This window comes from Somniosus microcephalus, unplaced genomic scaffold (genome assembly GCF_052327205.1).
Source record: "Somniosus microcephalus isolate GS21.2 unplaced genomic scaffold, FLI_Smic_1.0 unresolved_chr6, whole genome shotgun sequence".
Taxonomy (NCBI): Eukaryota; Metazoa; Chordata; class Chondrichthyes; order Squaliformes; family Somniosidae; genus Somniosus; species Somniosus microcephalus.
Window position 1 is genome coordinate 13,207,404 of NW_028225184.1, and position 24,833 is coordinate 13,232,236.

General features: G+C 53.6%; 1 protein-coding gene across 1 annotated transcript in view; it reads right to left on the reverse strand.

Moving 5' to 3' along the window:
• Positions 1 to 21,208, reverse strand: part of LOC147087094 (CD48 antigen-like) — a 47,233-nt gene extending 26,025 nt beyond the window's left edge. The window contains exons 1-5 of the mRNA XM_085978043.1: positions 21,149 to 21,208; positions 19,845 to 19,929; positions 14,415 to 14,750; positions 6,673 to 6,957; positions 3,422 to 3,571 (exon numbers count right to left, since the gene is read on the reverse strand). Coding sequence (XP_085834169.1) covers positions 3,422 to 3,571; positions 6,673 to 6,957; positions 14,415 to 14,750; positions 19,845 to 19,929; positions 21,149 to 21,208 — 916 coding nt within the window. The remainder of the gene's footprint in view (positions 1 to 3,421; positions 3,572 to 6,672; positions 6,958 to 14,414; positions 14,751 to 19,844; positions 19,930 to 21,148) is intronic.
• Positions 21,209 to 24,833: the final 3,625 nt, after the last annotated feature.

The following is a 24,833-nucleotide window of genomic DNA, read 5'->3' on the forward strand; positions in this document are numbered from 1 at the left end:
CAGGAAGCCAGGATTTTATTCCAGTTCTTCTCTACGACTCCTTACAAGCAGAGTTTGAGAAGTTGAAGGAACAGTATGAACAGGCCCAGGCTACAATTCTGGAAGGGGTTAACTCGGCAACCTCCGAAAAGCTAGTTTCAGTGGAAGCATATGAGCAACTAAAGGTTGAACATGAGCAAGAAGTCCAAAGGCTGCAGGAAATTCTTGATGAGCTCAAGGCCAAGACTGACTCATCGGTAGAAGTTCCATCCATAGATGAGAAATTAGAGGTGAAAGACATGGCAGAACATGAAAGTCAAGATGTCCAAGAACTCATAAAAATATTGAAGGAAACCCAAGACAAATATGAGGCGGCAATGACCGAGGTTCAACAACTTGAAGAACAGATTCAACTGGGAATCCTTTCAGTGAAAGAAAAGGCAACTGTAAGAAACACAGAGACTGTAAGAATGGCCCCTGAACATGAGCTAGAGAGCATCAAGGCGCAACTTCTCCGAGCGCTTAAAGCCAAAGTACAAGAGGAAAAAAAGGTGAAAGCATTGGAGGAAAAGGTGGATGAAATGGAGAAGACTCTGATCCACAGGGTCCCCGTGGAAGAGTTAACGGTCAGCCAACTCCTTCATATGCTGAGGGACAAGACTCTGCAATGGGAACCATTTGAACACGAGCTTCAATCTTCAAAGGGAAGGGGTTCGGAGCTCTCAAAAGTTTGGGGAATAGTTGAGGTTGCAACACAGATTTTACGGGGCTGCCGAAAGTACGCTGAATCACGTCAATGTGAACTACAGAATGTTGAAACAGCTCCTCCAGTGGAAGGATTGAATAGCCCGATCAATCAATCCCTGATGGAAGGGGAAGTATTGGAATCACAAATGAGGTCATTAGTGAAGGATTTGCAGGAAACCCAGGAAGAGCGGGATGAATATGAACGCATGAAGAAGTCTCTTCAGGAAAGATGTCTAGGGAGGGAACAACAGTCGGCTAACGTCCAGTTGGGTAAGGAAGAAGTAGCAGGCCCTCTCGCTAGACTAGCTCAGGACGACACCGAATATTACCATGACCTGTTGAGTGACACGGAATATTACGATGACTTGGTCTGCCCAGCTTGTGATGAAAACTCCCAAAGTGCAGAAATCAGGATGAAGCACTTAAAGTCTAAGGAACATAGGGAGATGGTGGCGCTACAGCTGGCAGCTGATAAGGGAGCCCCGAGAGTCTCCAAGAAGCAGAAAAGAAAAAGACGAAGCAGAAAGTGATAACCATCTAAATCATTATCACTTCTACCAGATCATGTACGTGGGCCCTACGAAGGGAGCCAAATCAGTTGGCAAGTAGGAAAAATTACCAAGGCAGTCCAGCTGTTTGTAAAAGTCAGCACTGCTGGTTCAGCAGGACGGAAGTTCAAGCTGTTAAGTCAAGGGAAAGACTATTGGATGAGTCACGCTAGCAATGTGAACCGGCTACACCACAGAGATGTTGTTCGGACCGAGTCAAGACCAGAGACTGAATCTGTGAACTGTTCCCGCAGAGACTGAATCTGTAAACTGTTTCCCGCATAGATTATACCTGTGAATTGTTTTACATGAAGTTGAATATATGTTATGTTTAATGGGGGACTAAGTATGTTGTAAGCTAAAAAGGGAGGATTGTAGTGTATGTATCCGTCTACCTTTAAGAAAACCATTGTATGTAACCGTTCACCTTTAAGAGAACTATTTTAGGTGTGGCACTACTTTGTTGGCTTCTGTATACTGTAATACCGACGGTGGCCACACCGGTATATAAGTGCTGTGTCAGGATTTATTTGGCAGATTCGCCCTGACCTTCGAATAGTAAAGTCCTGTTTTAAGTTACTCTTGGAGTCTGTGTATTAATTAACTAAACAACCCACAGACTTTACAATCTACAAGGCACAAAGTTGGGTGGGCGTGTGTGCTGTGAGGAGGATGCCGAGAAACTCTAGTATGATTTGGACAGGTTGGGCGATTGGGCAGATGCATGGCAGGTGCAATATAATGTGGATAAATGCGAGGTTATCCACTTTGGTGGCAAAAACAGGAAGGCAGGTTATTATCTGAACGGCAATAGATTGGGAGAAGGGGAAGTGCAACGAGACCTGGGTGTCCTTGTGCACCAGTCGCTGAAGGTAAGCATGCAGGTGCAGCAGGCAAATGGTATGTTGGCCTTCATAGCGAGAGGATTCGAGTACAGGAGCAAGGATGTCTTGCTGCAGTTGTACAGGGCCTTGGTGAGACCACACCTTGAGTATTGGTCGCCTTATCTGAGGAAGGATGTTCTTGCCATGGAGGGAGTGCAGCGAAGATTCACCAGACTGATACCTGGGATGGCAGGAATGGCGTATGAGGAGAGATTGTGTCGATTGGGCTTATACTCGCTGGAGTTTGGAAGAATGAGAGGGGATCTCGTTGAAACTTATAAAATTCTAACAGGACTGGACAGACTAGATGCAGGAAGGATGTTCCCGATGGTCGGGGAGTCCAGAACCAGGGGTCACAGTCTAAGGATAAGGGGTAAGCCATTTAGGACAGAGATGAGGAGGAATTTCTTCACCCAGAGAGTGGTGAACCTGTGGAATTCTCTGCCACAGAAGGCAGTGGAGGCCAATTTATTAAATATATTCAAGAAGGAGTTAGATATATTTCTTAAGGCTAAGGGGATCAAGGGATATGGGGAGAAGGCAGGGACAGGGTACTGAATTTGGATGATCAGCCATGATCTCATTAAATGGCGGAGCAGGCTCGAGGGGCCGAATAGCCTACTCCTGCTCCTATCTTCTATGTTTCTAAGTCAGGAGTGTGATGGAATACTCTCCACTTGCCTGGATGAGTGCAGCTCCAGCAACACTCAAAAAGCTCAACACCATCCAGGACAAAGCAGCCCGCTTGATCGGCAGCCCACCCACCACCTTAAGCATTCACTCCCTCCACCACCGGCGCACCGTGGCTGCAGTGTGGACCATCTACAAGATGCACTGCAGCAACTCGCCAAGGCTTCTTGGGCAGCACCTCCCAAACCCGCGACCTCGTCCACCTAGAAGGACAAGGGCAGCAGGCGCGCGGGAACACCACCGCCTCCAAGTTCCCCTCCAAGTCACACACACCATCCCGGCTTGGAAATATATCGCCAATCCTTCATCGTCGCTGGGTCCAAATCCTGGAACTCCCTCCCTAACAGCGCTGTGGGAGCACCTTCACCACACGGACTGCAGCGGTTCAAGAAGGCGGCTCACCACCACCTTCTCAAGGGGCGACTAGGGATGGGCAATAAATGCTGGCCTCGCCAGAGACGCCCACATCCCGAGACAGGTGGGTTGGAACACAGGTCCCCCGAGAGGTGAAATGTCAGTTTCTTGACGTACTGTGACCCCCCACCATTGCTTGAGATTAAGATGGCCTCTTACGTCCTGTACGTCCTCTTCCCGATCTTTGATGCGCCATATATCGTCTACGACCACACACAATGGCTGTGACAGCAATGGCGATGATGACAATGGCTACGACAGCGATGATAATGTAATTGAGATAGGATGGATTGTTTCCTGTGGAGGACCCTACAAGGCATTCAACGGGAAGAAGCAATTGGTTAAACTATTGGCAAAAGAATTTCAACACAGGTCAGTGTGATCAGATCAGTACATTTTGGTAAGTGAAATAAGGAGGTCAACCAACCTGGGGATGTGCCAGAGGACTGGAGAACCGCTAATGTAGTACCATTATTCAAGAAGGGTGGTAGGGAAAAACCGGGGAACTACAGGCCAGTGAGCCTAACATCAGTGGTAGGAAAATTATTGGAAAAAATTCTGAGGGACAAAATTAGTCTCCACTTGGAGAAGCGAGGGTTAATCGGGGATAGTCAACATGGTTTTGTCAAGGGAGGATCATGTCTGGCTAATTTGATTGAATTTTTTGAGGGGGTGACTAGGTGTGTGGATGAGGGTAACGCAGTGGATGTGGTATACATGGATTTCAGTAAGGCCTTCGATAAAGTCCCGCACAGGAGACTGGTCAAGAAGGTAAGAGCCCATGGAATCCAGGGTGCCTTGGCACATTGGATACAAAACTGGCTTAGTGGCAGAAGGCAGAGGGTGATGGTCGAAGGTTGTTTTTGTGACTGGAAGCCTGTGGCCAGTGGGGTACCACAGGGATCGGTGCTGGGTCCCTTGCTGTTTGTGGTCTACATTAATGACTTGGATATGAATGTAAAAGGTATGATCAGTAAGTTCGCGGATGATACAAAAATTGGTAGGGTGGTAAATAGCGAGGAGGGTAGCCTCAGTCTGCAGGACGATATAGATGGGTTGGTCAGATGGGCGGAACAGTGGCAAATGGAATTTAACCCGGAAAAGTGCGAGGTGATGCACTTTGGGGGGACTAACAAGGCAAGGGAATACACAATGAATGGAAAGACCCTAGGCAAGACGGAGGGTCAGAGGGATCTGGGTGTGCAAGTACACAGATCCCTGAAGGCGGCGGAACAGGTGGATAAGGTGGTAAAAAAGGCATATGGGATACTTGCCTTCATTAGCCGAGGCATAGAATATAAGAGCAAGGAGGTTATGATGGAGCTGTATAAAACACTGGTTAGGCCACAGCTGGAATACTGTGTGCAGTTCTGGTCGCCACACTACAGGAAGGATGTAATAGCTTTGGAGAGGGTGCAGAGGAGGTTCACCAGGATGTTACCAGGGCTGGAGCGCTTCAGCTATGAAGAGGGACTGGGCAGATTGGGTTTGTTTTCCTTGGAGCAGAGGAGGCTGAGTGGGGGACATGATTGAGGTGTACAAAATTATGAGGGGCATAGATAGGATGGACACTAAGGAGCTTTTTCCCTTAGTAGAAGGGTCAATAACTAGGGGGCATAGATTCAAGGTAAAGGGCGGGAGGTTTAGAGGGGATTTGAGAAAGAACTTTTTCACCCAGAGGGTGGTTGGAGTCTGGAATTCACTGCCTGAAAGGGTTGTGGAGGCAGAAACCCTCACAACATTTAAGAAGCATTTGGATGAGCACTTGAAATGCCATAGCATCCAAGGCTACGGACCAAATGCTGGAATATGGGATTAGATTAGACAGGGCTTGATGGCCGGCGCGGACACGATGGGCCGAAGGGCCTCTATCCGTGCTGTATTACTCTATGACTCTATTATTATGGGTAGTCAACAATCTAAACTGGGTAGGGGAACAAAGGGATCTTAGAGGACAAATGCAGAAATCGCCAAAAGTAGCGATGCATAAGGTCGTAAAAAAACTCAACCCCAAGCACGGGGGTTTCATTTCTAGAGGGATAGAATTGAAAAGTAGAGGGATTACGCTAAACTTCTTTTGAACCTTGGTTAGACCACACTTGGAGCAACGTGCACAGTTCTGGTCTCCGTATACCTTGGTTAGACCACACTTGGAGCTCTGTGCACAGTTCTGGTCTCCGTATACCTTGGTTAGACCACACTTGGAGCACTGTGCACAGTTCTGGTCTCCGTATACCTTGGTTAGACCACACTTGGAGCTCTGTGCACAGTTCTGGTCTCCATATACCTTGGTTAGACCGCACTTGGAGCAACGTGCACAGTTCTGGTCTCCGTATACCTTGGTTAGACCACACTTGGAGCTCTGTGCACAGTTCTGGTCTCCAGATACCTTGGTGAGACCGCACTTGGAGCAACATGCACAGTTCTGGTCTCCATATACCTTGGTTAGACCACACTTGGAGCACGGTGCACAGTTCTGGTCTCCATAGACCTTGGTTAGACCACACTTGGAGCACTGTGCACAGTTCTGGTCTCCATATACCTTGGTTAGACCACACTTGGAGCACTGTGCACAGTTCTGGTCTCCATAGACCTTGGTTAGACCACACTTGGAGCACTGTGCACAGTTCTGACCTCCATATACCTTGGTTAGACCGCACTTGGAGCACTGTGCACAGTTCTGACCTCCATATACCTTGGTTAGACCGCACTTGGAGCACTGTGCACAGTTCTGGTCTCCATATACCTAGGTTAGATCACAATTGGAGAACTGTGCACAGTTCTGGTCTCCATATACCTTGGTTAGACCACACTTGAAGCACTGGCAGTGAGTTGCAGATTCCAACCACCCTCTGGATGAAAAAGTTTTTCCTCAAATCCCCTCTAAACCTCCTGCCCCTTACCTTGAAACTATGACCCCCTGGTTATTGACCCCTCTACTAAGGGGAAAAGTTCCTTTCTATCTACCCTATCTATGCCCCTCATAATTTTGTACACCTCAATCAGGTCCCCCCTCAGCCTTCCCTGCTCTGAGGAAAACAACCCCAGCCTGTCCCGTCTCTCTTCATAGCTGAAGCGCTCCAGCCCAGCTAACATCCTGGTGAACCTCCTCTGCACCCTCTCCAATGCAATCACATCCTTCCTATATAGTGTGGCGACCAGAACTGCACACAGTATTCCAGCTGTGGCCGAACTAGCGTTTTGTACAGCTCTATCACAACCTCCCTGTCAAGCCCTGTAAGAATTTTGTATGCTTCAATGAGATCACCTCCCATTCTTCGAAACTCCAGAGAGTATAGGGCGAGTCTCCTCATAGCACAATCCCCCCATCCCAGGAATCATTCTAGTGAACACTCTTTGCACTCCCTCTAACGCAAGTATATCCTTCATTCGATAAGGTAGACACATACTTTGCCTCTGACACGGATCCTCTACAGTAGAACTCGTGCTCTTCTCGCTAGTGGGATTGCGGATGGTACAACGATAATCGATTTTTGCAGACAGATTCACCGAAAGTTCCAGTGTCGTACTATTCCCAGAGAGCTGATGAAAGTAATGATCTCTCGTCACTCCTTCCGTCCCTGTCCAACTGATGACAGGGTGATCTCTCGTCCCGGCAGAACAGATCAGCGTAACATTGCACAGCGTACCAACGCCGATCTTTGTGATTTCCACTGTGGGTGTCGGCACAGGCTCTGTGTGAAGAAGGAGAGGCTGTGAAGAAGGATTGAAAAGATTCCAGAGGCTCCTGTCGCCAGACTCCCCTCGGTGAGGGACGGGACCGAGAGGCTCCTGTCTCCAGACTCCCCTCGGTGAGGGACAGGACCGAGAGGCTCCTGTCTCCAGACTCCCCTCGGTGAGGGACAGGACCGAGAGGCTCCTGTCTCCAGACTCACTCGGTCAGGGGCAGGACCGAGAGGCTCCTGTCTCCATACTCCCCTCGGTGAGGGACAGGACCGAGAGGCTCCTGTCGCCAGACTCCCCTCGGTGAGGGACAGGACCGAGAGGCTCCTGTCTCCAGACTCCCCTCGGTGAGGGACAGGACCGAGAGGCTCCTGTCGCCAGACTCCCCTCGGTGAGGGACAGGACCGAGAGGCTCCTGTCTCCATACTCCCCTCGGTGAAGGACAGGACCTCTAAAAAGACTTAAGACGGAGGAAGCCCTAGAGGAGTATAAAAAGTGCAGGGGCATACTTAAAAAAGAAATTAGGAGAGCGAGGAGGGGCCATGAAATAACACTGGCGAGCAAAATAAAGGAAAATCCTAAGATGTTTTATAAGTATATTAAGGGCAAGAGGATAACCAGGGAAAGGGTAGGGCCCATTAGGGACCAAAGTGGCAATCTGTGTGTAGAGCCAGATGATGTAGGCGGGGTTTTAAATGAATTTTTTGCATCTGTGTTCACTATGGAGAAAGACGATGCAGACATAGAAATCGGGCAAGGGGACTGTGACATACTTGAACATATTAGCATCGAGAGGGAGGAGGTACTAGCGGTTTTAGCAGGCCAAAAAGTGGATAAATCCCCAGGCCCGGACAAGATGTATCCCAGGCTGCTGTGGGAGGCAAAGGAGGAGATTGCAGGGGCTCTGACACAAATTTTCAGAACCTCTCTGGCCACAGGGGATGTACCAGAGGACTGGAGAACAGCTAACGTAGTACCATTATTCAAGAAGGGTAGCAGGGATAAACCAGGGAATTACAGGCCAGTGAGCCTAACATCTGTGGTAGGGAAATGATTGGAAAAGATTATGAGGGACAAAATTAGTCTCCACTTGGAGAGGCAAGGATTAATCGGGGATGGTCAGCATGGCTTTGTCAAGGGTAAATCATGTCTGACCAATCTGATTGAATTTTTCGAGGGGGTGACTAGGTGTGTGGATGAAGGAAGTGCTGTGGATGTGGTATACATGGACTTCAGTAAGGCTTTTGACAAAGCCCCGCATAGGAGACTGGTCAAGAAGGTAAGAGCCCATGGGATCCAGGGTGCCTTGGCGCGTTGGATCCTAAACTGGCTGAGTGGCAGGAGGCAGAGGGTGATGGTCGAAGGTTGCTTTTGTGACTGGAGGCCTGTGTCCAGTGGGATACCTCAGGGATCGGTGCTGGGTCCCTTGCTGTTTGTGATCTACATAAATGATTTGGAGGAGAATGTAAAAGGTATGATCAGTAAGTTCGCAGATGACACGAAAATTGGTGGGGTGGTAAATTGCGAGGAGGAAAGCCTCAGGCTACAGGACGATATAAACGGGTTGGTCAGATGGGCGGAAAAGTGGCAACTGGAATTTAACCCTGAAAAGTGCGAGGTGATGCATTTTGGACGGACAAATAAGGCAAGGGAATACACAATGAGTGGTAGGACCCTAGGAAGTACAGAGTGTCAGAGGGACCTTGGTGTACATGTACATAGATCCCTGAAGGCAGCGGAACAGGTAGATAAGGTGGTTAAAAAGGCATATGGGATACTTGCCTTCATTAGCCGAGGCATAGAATATAAGAGCAGGGAGGTTATGATGGAGCTGTACAAAACGCTGGTAAGGCCACAGCTGGAGTACTGTGTGCAGTTCTGGTCGCCTCACTATAGGAAGGATGTGATTGCTTTGGAGAGGGTGCAGAGAAGATTCACCAGGATGTTACCTGGGATGGAGCGCCTCAGCTATGAAGAAAGACTAAACAGGCTGGGGTTGTTTTCCTTGGAGCAAAGAAGGCTGAGGGGGGACCTGATTGAGGTGTACAAAATGATGAGGGGCATAAATAGGGTAGATAAAGAGGAACTTTCCCCCTTAGTATGGGGGTCAATAACAAGGGGGCATAGATTCATGGTAAGGGGCAGGAGATTTAGAGGGGATTTGAGGAGGAACTTTTTCACCCAGAGGGTGGTTGGAGTCTGGAACTCACTGCCTGAAAGGGTGGTAGAGGCAGGAACCCTCACAACATTCAAGAAGCATTTGGATGAACACTTGAAACGCCATTGCATACAAGGCTATGGACCAAATGCTGGAAAATGGGATTAGATTGGACAGGGCTTGATGGACGGCGCAGACACGATCGGCCGAAGGGCCTCTTTCTGTGCTGTATAACTCTATGACTATCTATGACTATGACTAGGACCGAGAGGCTCCTGTCTCTAGACTCCCCTTGGTGAGGGACAGGACCGAGAGGCTCCTGTCGCCAGACTCACTCGGTGAGGGACAGGACCGAGAGGCCCCTGTCTCCAGACTCCCCTCGGTGAGGGACAGGATCGAGAGGCTCCTGTCGCCAGACTCACTCGGTGAGGGACAGGACCGAGAGGTTCCTGTCTCCAGACTCCCCTCGGTGAGGGACAGGACCGAGAGACTCCTGTCTCCAGACTCACTCAGTGAGGGACGGGACCGAGAGGCTCCTGTCTCCAGACTCCCCTCAGTGAGGGACAGGATCGAGAGGCTCCTGTCGCCAGACTCACTCGGTGAGGGACAGGACCGAGAGGTTCCTGTCTCCAGACTCCCCTCGGTGAGGGACAGGATCGAGAGGCTCCTGTCTCCAGACTCACTCAGTGAGGGACAGGAACGAGAGGCTCCTGTCTCCAGACTCCCCTCAGTGGGGGATAGGACCGAGAGGCTCCTGTCTCCAGACTCGCCTCAGTGAGGGACAGGACCGAGAGGCTCTTGTCTCCAGACTCCCCTCAGTGAGGGACGGGACTGACAGGCTCCTGTCTCCAGACTCCCCTCGGTGAGGGACAGGACCGAGAGGCTCCTGTCTCCAGACTCCCCTCGGTGAGGGACAGGACCGAGAGACTCCAGTCTCCAGACTCCCCTCGGTGAGGGAGAGGACTGAGAGGCTCCTGTCTCCAAACTCGCTCAGTGAGGGACAGGACCGAGAGGTTCCTGTCTATAGACTCAGTGAGGGACAGGACCGAGAGGCTCCTGTCTCCGGACTCCCCTCGGTGAGGGACGGGACCGAGAGGCCCCTGTCTCCAGACTCCCCTGGGTGAGGGCCAGGACCGAGAGGCTCCTGCCTCCAGACTCACTCAGTGAGGGACAGGACCGAGAGGCTCCTGTCTCCAGGCTCCCCTCAGTGAGGGAGAGGACCGAGAGGCTCCTGTCTCCAGACTCCCCTCGGTGAGGGAGAGGACCGAGAGGCTCCCGTCTCCAGACTCCTCTGGGTGAGGGCCAGGACCGAGAGGCTCCTGTCTCCAGACTCCCCTCAGTGAGGGACAGGACCGAGAGGCTCTTGTCTCCGGACTCCCCTCGGTGAGGGACAGGACTGAGAGGCTCCTGTTTCCAGACTCCCCTCAGTGAGGGACAGGACCGAGAGGCTCTTGTCTCCAGACTCCCCTCAGTGAGGGACGGGACTGAGAGGCTCCTGTCTCCAGACTCGCCTCAGTGAGGGACAGGACCGAGAGGCTCTTGTCTCCAGACTCCCCTCAGTGAGGGACGGGACTGAGAGGCTCCTGTCTCCAGACTCCCCTCGGTGAGGGACAGGACCGAGAGGCTCCTGTCTCCAGTCTCCCCTCGGTGAGGGACAGGACCGAGAGACTCCTGTCTCCAGACTCCCCTCGGTGAGGGAGAGGACTGAGAGGCTCCTGTCTCCAAACTCGCTCAGTGAGCGACAGGACCGAGAGGTTCCTGTCTACTGACTCACTCAGTGAGGGACAGGACCGAGAGGCTCCTGTCTCCAGACTCCACTCGGTGAGGGACAGGACCGAGAGGTTCCTGTCCATAGACTCAGTGAGGGACAGGACCGAGAGGCTCCTGTCTCCGGACTCCCCTCGGCGAGGGACGGGACCGAGAGGCCCCTGTCTCCAGACTCCCCTGGGTGAGGGCCAGGACCGAGAGGCTCCTGTCTCCAGACTCACTCAGTGAGGGACAGGACCGAGAGGCTCCTGTCTCCAGGCTCCCCTCAGTGAGGGAGAGGACCAAGAGGCTCCTGTCTCCAGGCTCCCCTGGGTGAGGGACAGGACCGAGAGGCTCCTGTCTCCAGAGTCACTCGGTGAGGGACAGGACTGAGAGGCTCCTGTCTCCAGACTCCCCTCAGTGAGGGACAGGACCGAGAGGTTCCTGTCTCCAGACTCACTCAGTGAGGGACAGGACCGAGAGGCTCCTGTCTCCAGACTCACTCAGTGAGGGACAGGACCGAGAGGCTCCTGTCTCCAGACTCACTCAGTGAGGGACAGGACCGAGAGGCTCCTGTCTCCAGACTCCCCTCGGTGAGGGACAGGACCGAGAGACTCATGTCTCCAGAATCCCCTCGGTGAGGGACAGGACCGAGAGGCTCCTGTCTCCAGACTCACTCGGTGAGGGACAGGACCGAGCGGCTCCTGTCGCCAGACTCACTCAGTGAGGGACGGGACCGAGAGGCTCCTGTCGCCAGACTCACTCAGTGAGGGACAGGACCGAGAGGCTCCTGTCTCTAGACTCCCCTTGGTGAGGGACAGGACCGAGAGGCTCCTGTCGCCAGACTCACTCGGTGAGGGACAGGACCGAGAGGCCCCTGTCTCCAGACTCCCCTCGGTGAGGGACAGGATCGAGAGGCTCCTGTCGCCAGACTCACTCGGTGAGGGACAGGACCGAGAGGTTCCTGTCTCCAGACTCCCCTCGGTGAGGGACAGGACCGAGAGACTCCTGTCTCCAGACTCACTCAGTGAGGGACGGGACCGAGAGGCTCCTGTCTCCAGACTCACCTCGGTGAGGGACAGGATCGAGAGGCTCCTGTCGCCAGACTCACTCGGTGAGGGACAGGACCGAGAGGTTCCTGTCTCCAGACTCCCCTCGGTGAGGGACAGGATCGAGAGGCTCCTGTCTCCAGACTCACTCAGTGAGGGACAGGAACGAGAGGCTCCTGTCTCCAGACTCCCCTCGGTGAGGGACAGGACCGAGAGGTTCCTGTCTCCAGACTCCCCTCGGTGAGGGACAGGATCGAGAGGCTCCTGTCTCCAGACTCACTCAGTGAGGGACAGGACCGAGAGGCTCCTGTCTCCAGACTCCCCTCAGTGGGGGATAGGACCGAGAGGCTCCTGTCTCCAGACTCGCCTCAGTGAGGGACAGGACCGAGAGGCTCTTGTCTCCAGACTCCCCTCAGTGAGGGACGGGACTGACAGGCTCCTGTCTCCAGACTCCCCTCGGTGAGGGACAGGACCGAGAGGCTCCTGTCTCCAGACTCCCCTCGGTGAGGGACAGGACCGAGAGACTCCAGTCTCCAGACTCCCCTCGGTGAGGGAGAGGACTGAGAGGCTCCTGTCTCCAAACTCGCTCAGTGAGGGACAGGACCGAGAGGTTCCTGTCTATAGACTCAGTGAGGGACAGGACCGAGAGGCTCCTGTCTCCGGACTCCCCTCGGTGAGGGACGGGACCGAGAGGCCCCTGTCTCCAGACTCCCCTGGGTGAGGGCCAGGACCGAGAGGCTCCTGCCTCCAGACTCACTCAGTGAGGGACAGGACCGAGAGGCTCCTGTCTCCAGGCTCCCCTCAGTGAGGGAGAGGACCGAGAGGCTCCTGTCTCCAGACTCCCCTCGGTGAGGGAGAGGACCGAGAGGCTCCCGTCTCCAGACTCCCCTGGGTGAGGGCCAGGACCGAGAGGCTCCTGTCTCCAGACTCCCCTCAGTGAGGGACAGGACCGAGAGGCTCTTGTCTCCGGACTCCCCTCGGTGAGGGACAGGACTGAGAGGCTCCTGTTTCCAGACTCCCCTCAGTGAGGGACAGGACCGAGAGGCTCTTGTCTCCAGACTCCCCTCAGTGAGGGACGGGACTGAGAGGCTCCTGTCTCCAGACTCGCCTCAGTGAGGGACAGGTCCGAGAGGCTCTTGTCTCCAGACTCCCCTCAGTGAGGGACGGGACTGAGAGGCTCCTGTCTCCAGACTCCCCTCGGTGAGGGACAGGACCGAGAGGCTCCTGTCTCCGGACTCCCCTCGGTGAGGGACGGGACCGAGAGGCCCCTGTCTCCAGACTCCCCTGGGTGAGGGCCAGGACCGAGAGGCTCCTGCCTCCAGACTCACTCAATGAGGGACAGGACCGAGAGGCTCCTGTCTCCAGGCTCCCCTCAGTGAGGGAGAGGACCGAGAGGCTCCTGTCTCCAGACTCCCCTCGGTGAGGGAGAGGACCGAGAGGCTCCCGTCTCCAGACTCCCCTGGGTGAGGGCCAGGACCGAGAGGCTCCTGTCTCCAGACTCACTCAGTGAGGGACAGGACCAAGAGGCTCCTGTCTCCAGACTCACTCAGTGAGGGACGGGACCGAGAGGCTCCTGTCTCCAGACTCACTCAGTGAGGGACAGGACCGAGAGGCTCCTGTCTCCAGACTCACTCAGTGAGGGACAGGACCGAGAGGCTCCTGTCTCCAGACTCGCTCAGTGAGGGACGGGTCCGAGAGGCTCCTGTCTCCAGACTCACTCAGTGAGGGACAGGACCGAGAGGCTCCTGTCTCCAGACTCGCTCAGTGAGGGACGGGTCCGAGAGGCTCCTGTCTCCAGACTCCCCTCGGTGAGGGACAGGACCGAGAGGCTCCTGTCTCCAGACTTGCTCAGTGAGGGACAGGACCGAGAGGCTCCTGTCTCCAGACTCACTCAGTGAGGGACAGGACCGAGAGGCTCCTGTCTCCAGACTCCCCTCAGTGAGGGACAGGACCGAGAGGCTCCTGTCTCCAGACTCACTCAGTGAGGGACAGGACCGAGAGGCTCCTGTCTCCAGACTCACTCAGTGAGTGACAGGACCGAGATGCTCCTGTCTCCAGACTCACTCGGTGAGGGACAGGACCGAGAGGCTCCTGTCTCCAGACTCGCTCAGTGAGGGACGGGTCCGAGAGGCTCCTGTCTCCAGACTCCCCTCGGTGAGGGACAGGACCGAGAGGCTCCTGTCTCCAGACTCCCCTCGGTGAGGGACAGGACCGAGAGACTCCTGTCTCCAGACTCCCCTCGGTGGGGGACAGGAACGAGAGGCTCCTGTCTCCAGGCTCCCCCCGGTGAGGGACAGGACCGAGAGGCTCCTGTCTCCAGACTCCCCTCGGTGAGGGACGGGACCGAGAGGCTCCTGTCTCCAGACTCCCCTCGGTGAGGGACGGGACCGAGAGGCTCCTGTCTCCAGACTCCCCTTGGTGAGGGACAGGAACGAGAGGCTCCTGTCTCCGGACTCCCCTCGGTGAGGGACAGGACCGAGAGGCTACTGCCTGAAATGAAATGCAATAAACTCACGATAAACCACTAGAGTCACTGATCCTGCCCGATCTCCTTCTCCTGTCACAGTCACGGTGTATATTCCTTGATCCTGCTCCTTCAGAAGGTTTAACTGCAGGGTGAAATTCTTGTGCATTTTGACCCTTCCATCAAACTGATTCTTTGTAAATATCTTAGTTTTTTGCTCACTGACACCGAAGCGGAGGATGCTTGTAGGTGGGTCTGTTCCAGTGAATTTCCATGTTATTTCTGCCTCGTCTGGGATCCAGTCAATCTCCACAGGCAACCACACCGACAGTCCCAAGCTCCCATTCACAGGGTATTCTGGAGTTTCCACACTCACTCCGAGCTCAGCTGTAAATGGAAAAAAACAAATCGTTCAACTAATTCCAGACCTCGGGGAGATATCTGTATACTGACTGGTGTCCCTCAGTCCTTCTCCCTCAGGAAGATATCTGTACACTGACTGGTGTCTCTCAGTCCCTCTCTGTCTCAGGGAGATATCTGTATACTGACTGGTGTCCCTCAGTCCTTCTCCCTCAGGAAGATATCTGTACACTGACTGGTGTCTCTCAGTCCCTCTCTCACAGGGAGATATCTGTACACTGACTGGTGTCTCTCAGTCCCTCTCTCTCAGGGAGATATCTGTACACTGACTGGTGTCTCTCAGTCCCTCCCCCTCAGGGAGATATCTGTACACTGACTGGTGTCTCTCAGTCCCTCTCTCTCGGGGAGATATCTGTACACTGACTGGTGTCTCTCAGTCCCTCTCTCTCACGGAGATATCTGTACACTGACTGGTGTCTCTCAGTCCCCTCTCAGGGAGATATCTGTACACTGACTGGTGTCTCTCAGTCCCTCTCCCTCAGGGAGATATCTGTACACTGACTGGTGTCTCTCAGTCCCTCTCTCTCAGGGAGATATCTGTACACTGACTGGTGTCTCTCAGTCCCTCTCTCTCAGGGAGATATCTGTACACTGACTGGTGTCTCTCAGTCCCTCTCCCTCAGGAAGATATCTGTACACTGACTGGTGTCTCTCAGTCCCTCTCTCTCAGGGAGGTATCTGTACACTGACTGGTGTCTCTCAGTCCCTCTCTCTCTCAGGGAGATATCTGTACACTGACTGGTATCTCTCAGTCCCTCTCTCTCAGGGAGATATCTGTACACTGACTGGTGTCTCTCAGTCCCTCTCTCAGGGAGATATCTGTACACTGACTGGTGCCTCTCAGTCCCTCTCTCTCAGGGAGATATCTGTACACTGACTGGTATCTCTCAGTCTCTCTCTCAGGGAGATATCTGTACACTGACTGGTGTCTCTCAGTCCCTCTCTCTCAGGGAGATATCTGTACACTGACTGGTGTCTCTCAGTCCCTCTCTCTCAGGGAGATATCTGTACACTGACTGGTTTCTCTCAGTCCCTCTCCCTCAGGAAGATATCTGTACACTGACTGGTGTCTCTCAGTCCCTCTCTCTCAGGGAGATATCTGTACACTGACTGGTGTCTCTCAGTCCCTCTCTCTCAGGGAGATATCTGTACACTGACTGGTATCTCTCAGTCTCTCTCTCAGGGAGATATCTGTACACTGACTGGTGTCTCTCAGTCCCTCTCTCTCAGGGAGATATCTGTACACTGACTGGTGTCTCTCAGTCCCTCTCTCTCAGGGAGATATCTGTACACTGACTGGTGTCTCTCAGTCCCTCTCTCTCAGGGAGATATCTGTACACTGACTGGTGTCTCTCAGTCCCTCTCTCTCAGGGAGATATCTGTACACTGACTGGTGTCTCTCAGTCCCTCTCCCTCAGGGAGACATCTGTACACTGACTGGTGTCTCTCAGTCCCTCTCTCTCTCAGGGAGATATCTGTACACTGACTGGTGTCTCTCAGTCCCTCTCTCTCTCAGGGAGATATCTGTACACTGACCGGTGTCTCTCAGTCCCCCTCTCTCAGGGAGATATCTGTACACTGACTGGTGTCTCTCAGTCCCTCTCTCTCTCTGGGAGATTCCTTCCTTCCATCCGTCTCCCCTCTCTCTGTCTGTCTCTGTGCCTCTGTCTGTCTCTCTCTCTGTCTCTCTCTCTCTCTGTTTCTCTCTCTGTTTCTCTCTCTCTTTCTCTGTGCCTCTTTCTCTCTCGCTCTCTCTCTCTGTTTCTCTATCTGTCTCTTTCTCTCTCTCTCTGTCTCTCTCTCTCTGTCTGTCTCTCTATCTGTCTCTCTCTCTCTCTCTCTCTCTCTCTCTCACGCTCATTCTTTGGAATCCTCTGCCCCAGCGGGCTGTGGAAGCTCAGCCGTTGAGTCTATTCAAGACAGAGAGCGACAGATTTTTGGACTCGAGGGGAATCAAGTGATCGGGCGGGAAAGTGGATTTGAGGTCAAGGATTAGCCGTAATCTTATTGATTGGCGGAGCAGCCTCGAGGGATCGACAGGTACAGAAAATAGTCAAACAGGCTAACGGGATGTTGGCCTTTATATCTAGAGGACGAGAATACAATTGGGTAGAAACATAGAAACACAGAAGATAGGAGCAGGAGTAGGCCATTCGGCCCCTCGAGCCTGCTCCGCCATTCAATGAGATCATGGCTGATCATCCAAATTCAGTACCCTGTCCCTGCCTTCTCCCCATATCCCTTGATCCCTTTAGCCTCAAGAAATATATCCAACTCCTTCTTGAATATATTTAATGAATTGGCCTCCACTGCCTTCTGTGGTAGAGAATTCCACAGGTTCACCAGTCTCTGGGTGAAGAAATTCCTCCTCATTTCTGTTCTAAATGGCTTAGCCCTTATCCTTAGACTGTGACCCCTGGTTCTGGACTCCCCGACCATCAGAAACATCCTTCCTGCATCTAGTCTGTCCGGTCCTGTTAGAATTTTATAAGTTTCAATGAGATCCCCTCTCATTCTTCTAAACTCCAGTGAGTATAAGCCCAATCGACCCAATCTCTCCTCATACGTCATTCCTGCCATCCCAGGTATCAGTCTGGTGAATCTTCGCTGCACTCCCTCCATGGCAAGAACATCCTTCCTCAGATAAGGCGACCAAAACTGCACACAATACTCAAGGTGCGGTCTCACCAAGGCCCTGTACAACTGCAGCAAGACATCCTTGTTCCTGTACTCGAACCCTCTCGCTACGAAGGCCAACATACCACTTGCAAGTTATGAGAAGTGATGCTGCGGCTATACAAAGCCCTGGTGAGACCACGCCTGGAGCACTGTGCGCAGTTCTGGGCACCACACCTTCGGAAGGCTATACTGGCCTTGGAGGGAGGGTTGCCTAGGTTTACCAGAATGATACACGGACTCGGGGAAAAATTCAGTATCGCCCCATTTGGGGCGCCATTATCGGCCGTGCGCAAAGTTTAGCGCCGGGCGCTAATTATTGCCTCCGACGGCAAACTTGGCTTTTATTGCCCCTGGAGGTGATTGGAGCGCTAATTCAGGCGCTTCACACCTGTCTTAAGGCGCAAAGTCCGAGGAGCGAGGCGCTGCCTCAGAGCGCTGGCGAAGCAAGGAAGGGCAAATGAAAATGAACCTGCAAAGTGCTGCTCAGTACTCGAGCCTCCTTCACACAGCATTGAATCTCTCCAGAAGTCTCTCTCTCTCTGCCTTTAAATAGCGCTCCCCTAGTCCCTTCCTGAATGCATAACGCTCCCCTCAACCCGTCGTTGCTAGCGGCAGGCGGTAAGGCAGGGGGGGCGCCACTCAATATCCGGTATAGGGGCCACTAACGGGGCGTTGCGCGCACTCGACCGACGTCACGATCCGCCGGCGCAGGAGATCGCGGCGGCAGTGTTCAGCGCCGCCGCAAAATGTCTCGTTAATTTCGCGAGCGGCGCAAACAACGCCGTGCCGGTGCGCTAGTTGCTTTGCGTCACAATTGGCGCCCTCCTAAGGCGCTAACGGGAGGCGCTAACAACTGAATTTTTCCCCCCATGGTCTAATGAGATGCTGGCCTTTGTATCTCGAGGACGACAATACAAGGGGGTAGATGTTATGCTGCAGGTGTACATAGCCCTGGTTAGATCACACCTGGAGCACGGTGAACAGTTCTGGGCACCACACCTTAAGAAGAATACATTGCCCTTAGGGGGAGGGCCGCGTAGGTTTACCAGAATGGTACCCGGACTTCATGGGTTAAATTACGAGGAAAGATCACACAAACTAGGGTCGTATTCCCTGGAATTCAGAAGGTTAAGGGGTGATTTGATGGAAGTTTTCTGGATATTAAGTGGAAATGATCAGGTAGAGAGAGAGAAACTATTTCTGCTGGTTGGGGATTCTAGGACTAGGGGGCACGGTCTAAAAATTAGAGCCAGACCTTTCAGGAGTGATGTTAGGAAACACTTCTACACACAAAGGGTGGGAGAAGATTGGAACTCTCTACCGCAAAGGGCAATTGATGCTGGGGATCGATTGTTACTGTTAAATCGGAGATTGATAGATTTCTGTTAACCAAAGATATTGAGGGATATGGGGCAAAGGCGGGTGGATGGACTTAGGTCACAGATCAGCCATGTTCTCATTGAATGGCGGAACAGACTCGAGGGGCTGAGTGGGCCTCCTCCTGTTCCTGTGTAACAGGCTCAAGGGGACTGAATGGGCCTCCTCCTGTTCCTGTGTAACAGGCTCGAGGGGCTGAATGGGCCTCCTCCTGTTCCTGTGTAACAGGCTCGAGGGGCTGAATGGGCCTCCTCCTGTTCCTGTGTAACAGGCTCGAGGGGACTGAATGGGCCTCCTCCTGTTCCTGTGTAACAGGCTCGATGGGCTGAATGGGCCTCCTCCTGTTCCTGTGTAACAGGTTCGAGGGGGCTGAATGGGCCTCCTCCTGTTCCTGTGTAACAGGCTCGATGGGCTGAATGGGCCTCCTCCTGTTCCTGTGTAACAGGCTCGAGGGGACTGAATGGGCCTGCTCCTGTTCCTGTGTAACAGGCTCGATGGGCTGAATGGGCCTCCTCCTGTTCCTGTGTAACAGGCTCGATGGGCTGAATGGGCCTCCTCCTGTTCCTGTGTAACAGGCTCGAGGGGGCTGAATGGGTCTCCTCCTGTTCCTGTGTAACAGGCTCGAGGGGACTGAATGGGCCTGCCCCTGTTCCTGTGTAACAGGCTCGATGGGCTGAATGGGCCTCCTCCTGTTCCTGTGTAACAGACTCGAGGGGCTGAATGGGCCTCCTCCTGTCCCTGTGTAACAGGCTCGAGGGAGCTGAATGGGCCTCCTCCTGTTCCTGTGTAACAGGCTCGAGGGGCTGAATGGGCCTCCTCCTGTTCCTGTGTAACAGGCTCGAGGGGCTGAATGGGCCTCCTCCTGTCTCCTATGCTCTTATGAATGGAGTTGGAGACTGAGAGCCCTTGATGTTTCGCAGGGTTCATCCCTCACTCTCCCCCAGCCACACATCCATCGACCTGGAAAGTCCCCTCGAGGTCAAGGTGTGACCCCCGGGGCCTCACTGGCTCGGTGCGGCAGGAAGCCATGTGGGTTGAACAAGCGGAGGACAAGAGCTTCCTCGATGCAAGTGTTCTCACAGCGAGTGAACTGTGAATGGTGAAAAACGGAAATAGAGACAGCGACAGAGAGAGGGGAGAGTCAGAGACAGAGAGGAGAGAGAGGGAGAGAAAGAGAGACAGAGAGAGAGAGAGTGAGAGAGAGACAGAGAGAGTGAGAGAGAGACAGAGAGAGAGAGAGAGAGTGAGAGAGAGAGAGAGTGAGACAGGGAGAGTCAGAGAGAGAGACAGAGAGAGAGGAGAGAGAGAGAGAGTGAGACAGAGAGAGTTGAGACAGAGAGATAGAGAGGAGAGAGAGACGAGAGAGAGAGAGACAGAGAGAGAGACAGAGAGAGAGAGACAGAGAGACGAGAGAGAGAGAGAGGAGAGTGAGACAGAGAGAGAGACAGAGAGAGAGAGAGAGAGAGAGAGTGAGACAGAGAGAGAGACGAGAGAGAGAGAGGAGAAGAGAGACAGAGAGAGAGAGAGACAGAGGAGGGAGACAGAGAGAGAGCAGAGAGAGAGGACAGAGAGAGACAGAGAGACAGACAGAGATGCACTTCCTCACAGCTTGTGGAAAATATCAGGGCATAAGGGAGAATTTCTACCCAAAATTCACAAAAATATGCCCGGAATTCAGAAATTTGAATGACGACCAAAAACTCCCATACCTGCTAGGGGAAGAGAGAAATGGTGTAAACACTAGCGGCACACTATGTTACAGCTTGCCATAAACAGAGGGACAACCACTAAATATAAAGAAAAGAGTATATACAAATTATATGAAAGTATATTTATACACTCAGGGATATATCTGTTTATACACTGTATGGATAGATCTGTATTTTTGTGTACAACCATGAATGTTTTTTGATGTTTTGGCACATAAGATGTAACTTGTCATGCCAATAAAGCGATTTGAATTGAATTGAATTGAATTGAGAGAGAGACAGAGAGAGAGAGAGAGACAGAGAGAGACAGCGAGAGAGAGAGAGAGTGAGAGAGAGAGAGAGAGAGAGAGACAGAGAGAGAGAGAGAGAGACAGAGAGACAGAGAGAGAGAGAGCGAGAGAGAGAGACAGAGAGAGACGGAGCGTGGAAGGAGGCAATGCAGAGGGAGATGGCGAGTGGAAGGAGGGTGGGGCTGGTGGAATGAGGGAGATGGCAGGTGAAAGGGGAGAAGGTCGGGTCACTCTTCCTGCCTCCTCACTCCGACTGTGAGCAGAGCAGGAACTGGGAGACCTGGCGAGGCAAGCAAATTGAGGTGCTTACCTGCACGCAGAGAGCAGATTGCAGCAGCAAGACCCGGAGGCTGAGATTGTAACCCGCCATTTGCCCGTCCCAAATCCGGTACCACCGTGAGTCAGTCTGCACCCTAAGAACGGCGAAAGAGACCGAGATTCTCAAACACACTCTCGAACTCGCTCGCACACAACTGTTAGGACCGGGGGCTGAGGTCACTGACTCACAGTGATACAGACTTCCTGTACCAAACGTTTCCGATCAGAACAAATGTTTGGCCCCATGAGGAACTTCCGACCATGTATCTATTTCATCACTAAGCCCGCCTACCTCCGCCCCGTCGCCCGTCTCCGCTGTTGCCTCAGCTCATCTGCTACTGAAACCCTCGCCCATGCCTTTGTTATCTCTAGACTCGACTATTCCAACGCACTCCTGGCGAGCCTCCGCGATCCACCCTACGTAAACTTGAGGTCATCCAAAGCTCGACTGCCCCCGTGTCCTTACTCGCACCGAGTCCCGTTCGCCACAATCAACCCCTGTGCTCGCTGACCTACATTGGCTCACCTGAATTATACAATTCCTATCCTTGTTTTCAATCCTTCATGGCCTACTCGCCCCTCCCTATCTCTGTAACCTCCTCCAGCCCCTACAACCCTCCCTGTCTCTGTAACCTGCTCCAGCCCCTACACCCCCTCCCTGTCTCTGTAACCTCCTCCAGCCCCTACAACCCTCCCTATCTCTGTAACCTCCTCCAGCCCCTACAACCCTCCCTGTCTCTGTAACCTCCTCCAGCCCCTACAGCCCTCCCTATATCTGTAACCTCCTCCAGCCCCTACAACCCTCCCTGTCTCTGTAACCTCCTCCAGCCCCTACAGCCCTCCCTATCTCTGTAACCTCCTCCAGCCCCTACACCCCGTCCCTATCTCTGTAACCTCCTCCAGCCCCTACAACCCTCCCTATCTCTGTAACCTCCTCCAGCCCCTACAGACCCTCCCTATCTCTGTAACCCTCCTCCAGCCCCTACACCCCTCCCTATCTCTGTAACCTCCTCCAGCACCACAACCCTCCCTATCTCTGTAACCTCCTCCAGCCCCTACAGGCCCTCCCTATCTCTGTAACCTCCTCCAGCCCCTACACCCTCCCTATATCTGTAACCTCCTCCAGCCCTACAACCCTCCCTATCTCTGTAACCTCCTCCAGCCCCTACAACCCTCCCTGTCTCTGTAACCTTCCTCCAGCCCCTACAACCCCTCCCTATCTCTGTAACCTCCTCCAGCCCCTACACCCCTCCCTATCTCTGTAACCTCCTCCAGCCCCTACAACCCTCCCTATCTCTGTAACCTCCTCCAGCCCCTACACCCTCCCTATCTCTGTAACCTCCTCCAGCCCCAACACCCCTCCCTATCTCTGTAACCTCCTCTCCAGACCCTACACCCCTCCCTATCTCTGTAACCTCCTCCAGCCCCTACAACCCTCCCTGTCTCTGTAACCTCCTCCAGCCCTACACCCCTCCCTATCTCTGTAACCTCCTCCAGCCCCTACACCCCTCCCTAATATCTGTAACCTCCTCCAGCCCTACACACCCTCCCTATCTCTGTAACCTCCTCCAGCCCCTACACCCCTCCCTATCTCTGTAACCTCCTCCAGCCCCTACACCCCTCCCTGTCTCTGTAACCTCCTCCAGCCCCTACACCCCTCCCTATCTCTGTAACCTCCTCCAGCCCCTACACCCCTCCCTATCTCTGTAACCTCCTCCAGCCCCTACACACCCTCCCTATCTCTGTAACCTCCTCCAGCCCCTACACCCCTCCCTATCTCTGTAACCTCCTCCAGCCCCTACACCCCTCCCTATCTCTGTAACCTCCTCCAGCCCCTACACCCCTCCCTATCTCTGTAACCTCCTCCAGCCCCTACACCCCTCCCTATCTCTGTAACCTCCTCCAGCCCCTACACCCCTCCCTATCTCTGTAACCTCCTCCAGCCCCTACACCCCTCCCTATATCTGTAACCTCCTCCAGCCCTACAACCCTCCCTATCTCTGTAACCTCCTCCAGCCCCTACAACCCTCCCTATCTCTGTAACCTCCTCCAGCCCTACACCCCACCCTATCTCTGTAACCTCCTCCAGCCCCTACACCCCTCCCTATCTCTGTACCCCCCTCCAGCCGCTACACCCCTCCCTATCTCTGTAACCCCCTCCAGCCCCTACAACCCTCCCTATCTCTGTAACCTCCTCCAGCACCTACACCCCTCCCTATCTCTGTAACCTCCTGCAGCCCCTACACCCCTCCTATCTCTGTAACCTTCTCAGCCCCTACAACGCTCCCTATCTCTGTAACCTCCTCCAGCCCCTACACTCCTCCCTATCTCTGTAACCTCCTCTAGCCCCTACACCCCTCCCTATCTCTGTAACCTCCTCCAGCCCCTACACCCCTCCCTATCACTGTAACCTCCTCCAGCCCCTACAACCCTCCCTATCTCTGTAACCTTCTCCAGCCCCTACAACCCTCCCTATCTCTGTAACCTCCTCCAGCCCCTACACTCCTCCCTATCTCTGTAACCTCCTCCAGGCCCCTACACCCCTCCCTATCTCTGTAACCTCCTCCAGCCCCTACACCTCTCCCTATCACTGTAACCTCCTCCAGCCCCTATAACGCCTCCCTAACTCTGTAACCTCCTCCAGCCCCGACAGCCCTCCCTATCTCTGTAACCTCCTCCAGCCCCTACAACCCTCAGAGCAGCGGCGGCAGGCAGCGAGAGGCGGGACCTGTGGGAGACTCGGCGGCGAGGTACAAAAGCGGCAGCGGGGCCAGGAGAGGCATACCAAACTCCAGTCTGCGAGCTCAGAAGTTGCAGAGTGGTAAAAAGTAATCGGGGTGTGACGTCACCTGGGAGCAGGTAAGTGATTGGTTGGTGAGTATTTCTCTCTTTTCAATACAAGCTTGAATTCTGTGGTGTTAAATTTCTAGGGGCTCTGTGTTGTAGTGAGGACAGTTGGTAAATAAAGCGCCCTAGAGTATACCTGTAACTGGGGTATTGAATAAATTTTTAGATTAATTAATGGAGTAAGTCATGGCAGGAGAGCTCAGACCCGTGTTCTGCTCCTCTTGCTCCATGTGGGAAGTCAGGGACGCTGCCAGTGTCCCTGGCGACCATGTGTGCGGGAAATGCATCCAGCTGCAGCTACTTGTAGACCGCATTGTGGCACTCGAGCCTGCGGGTGGATGAGTTTTGGAGCATACGCCGATGCTGAGAGGGTCGTGGATCGCACGTTTAGCGAGTTGTTCACAAGCCTCAGGGTAGGGCTGCACAGGGGGTGACCATCAGGCGGAGCAACAGAGGCAGGCAGGAAGTGCAGGGGCCCCCTGCGGGCATCCCCCTTTCAAACAGGTACACCAAGTGGGATACTGTTGAGGGGGATGACTCACCAGGGGAAGGCAGCAGCAGCCGGCTTCCTGGCGCCAGGGACGCTCTTCTGCTGCTCAGAAAGGGAGGAAAAAGAGTGGGAGAGCAATAGTGGTAGGGGATTCTATCGTAAGGGGAACAGATAGGCGTTTCTGTGGCCGCAAAACGTGACTCCAGGATGGTTTGTTGCCTTCCCTGGGGCAGGGTCATGGATGTCACTGTGCGGCTACAGGGCATTCTTAAGGGGGAGGGTGAGCAGGCAGAGGTCGTGGTCCACATTGGGACCAATGACATAGGTAGGAAGGGGGATG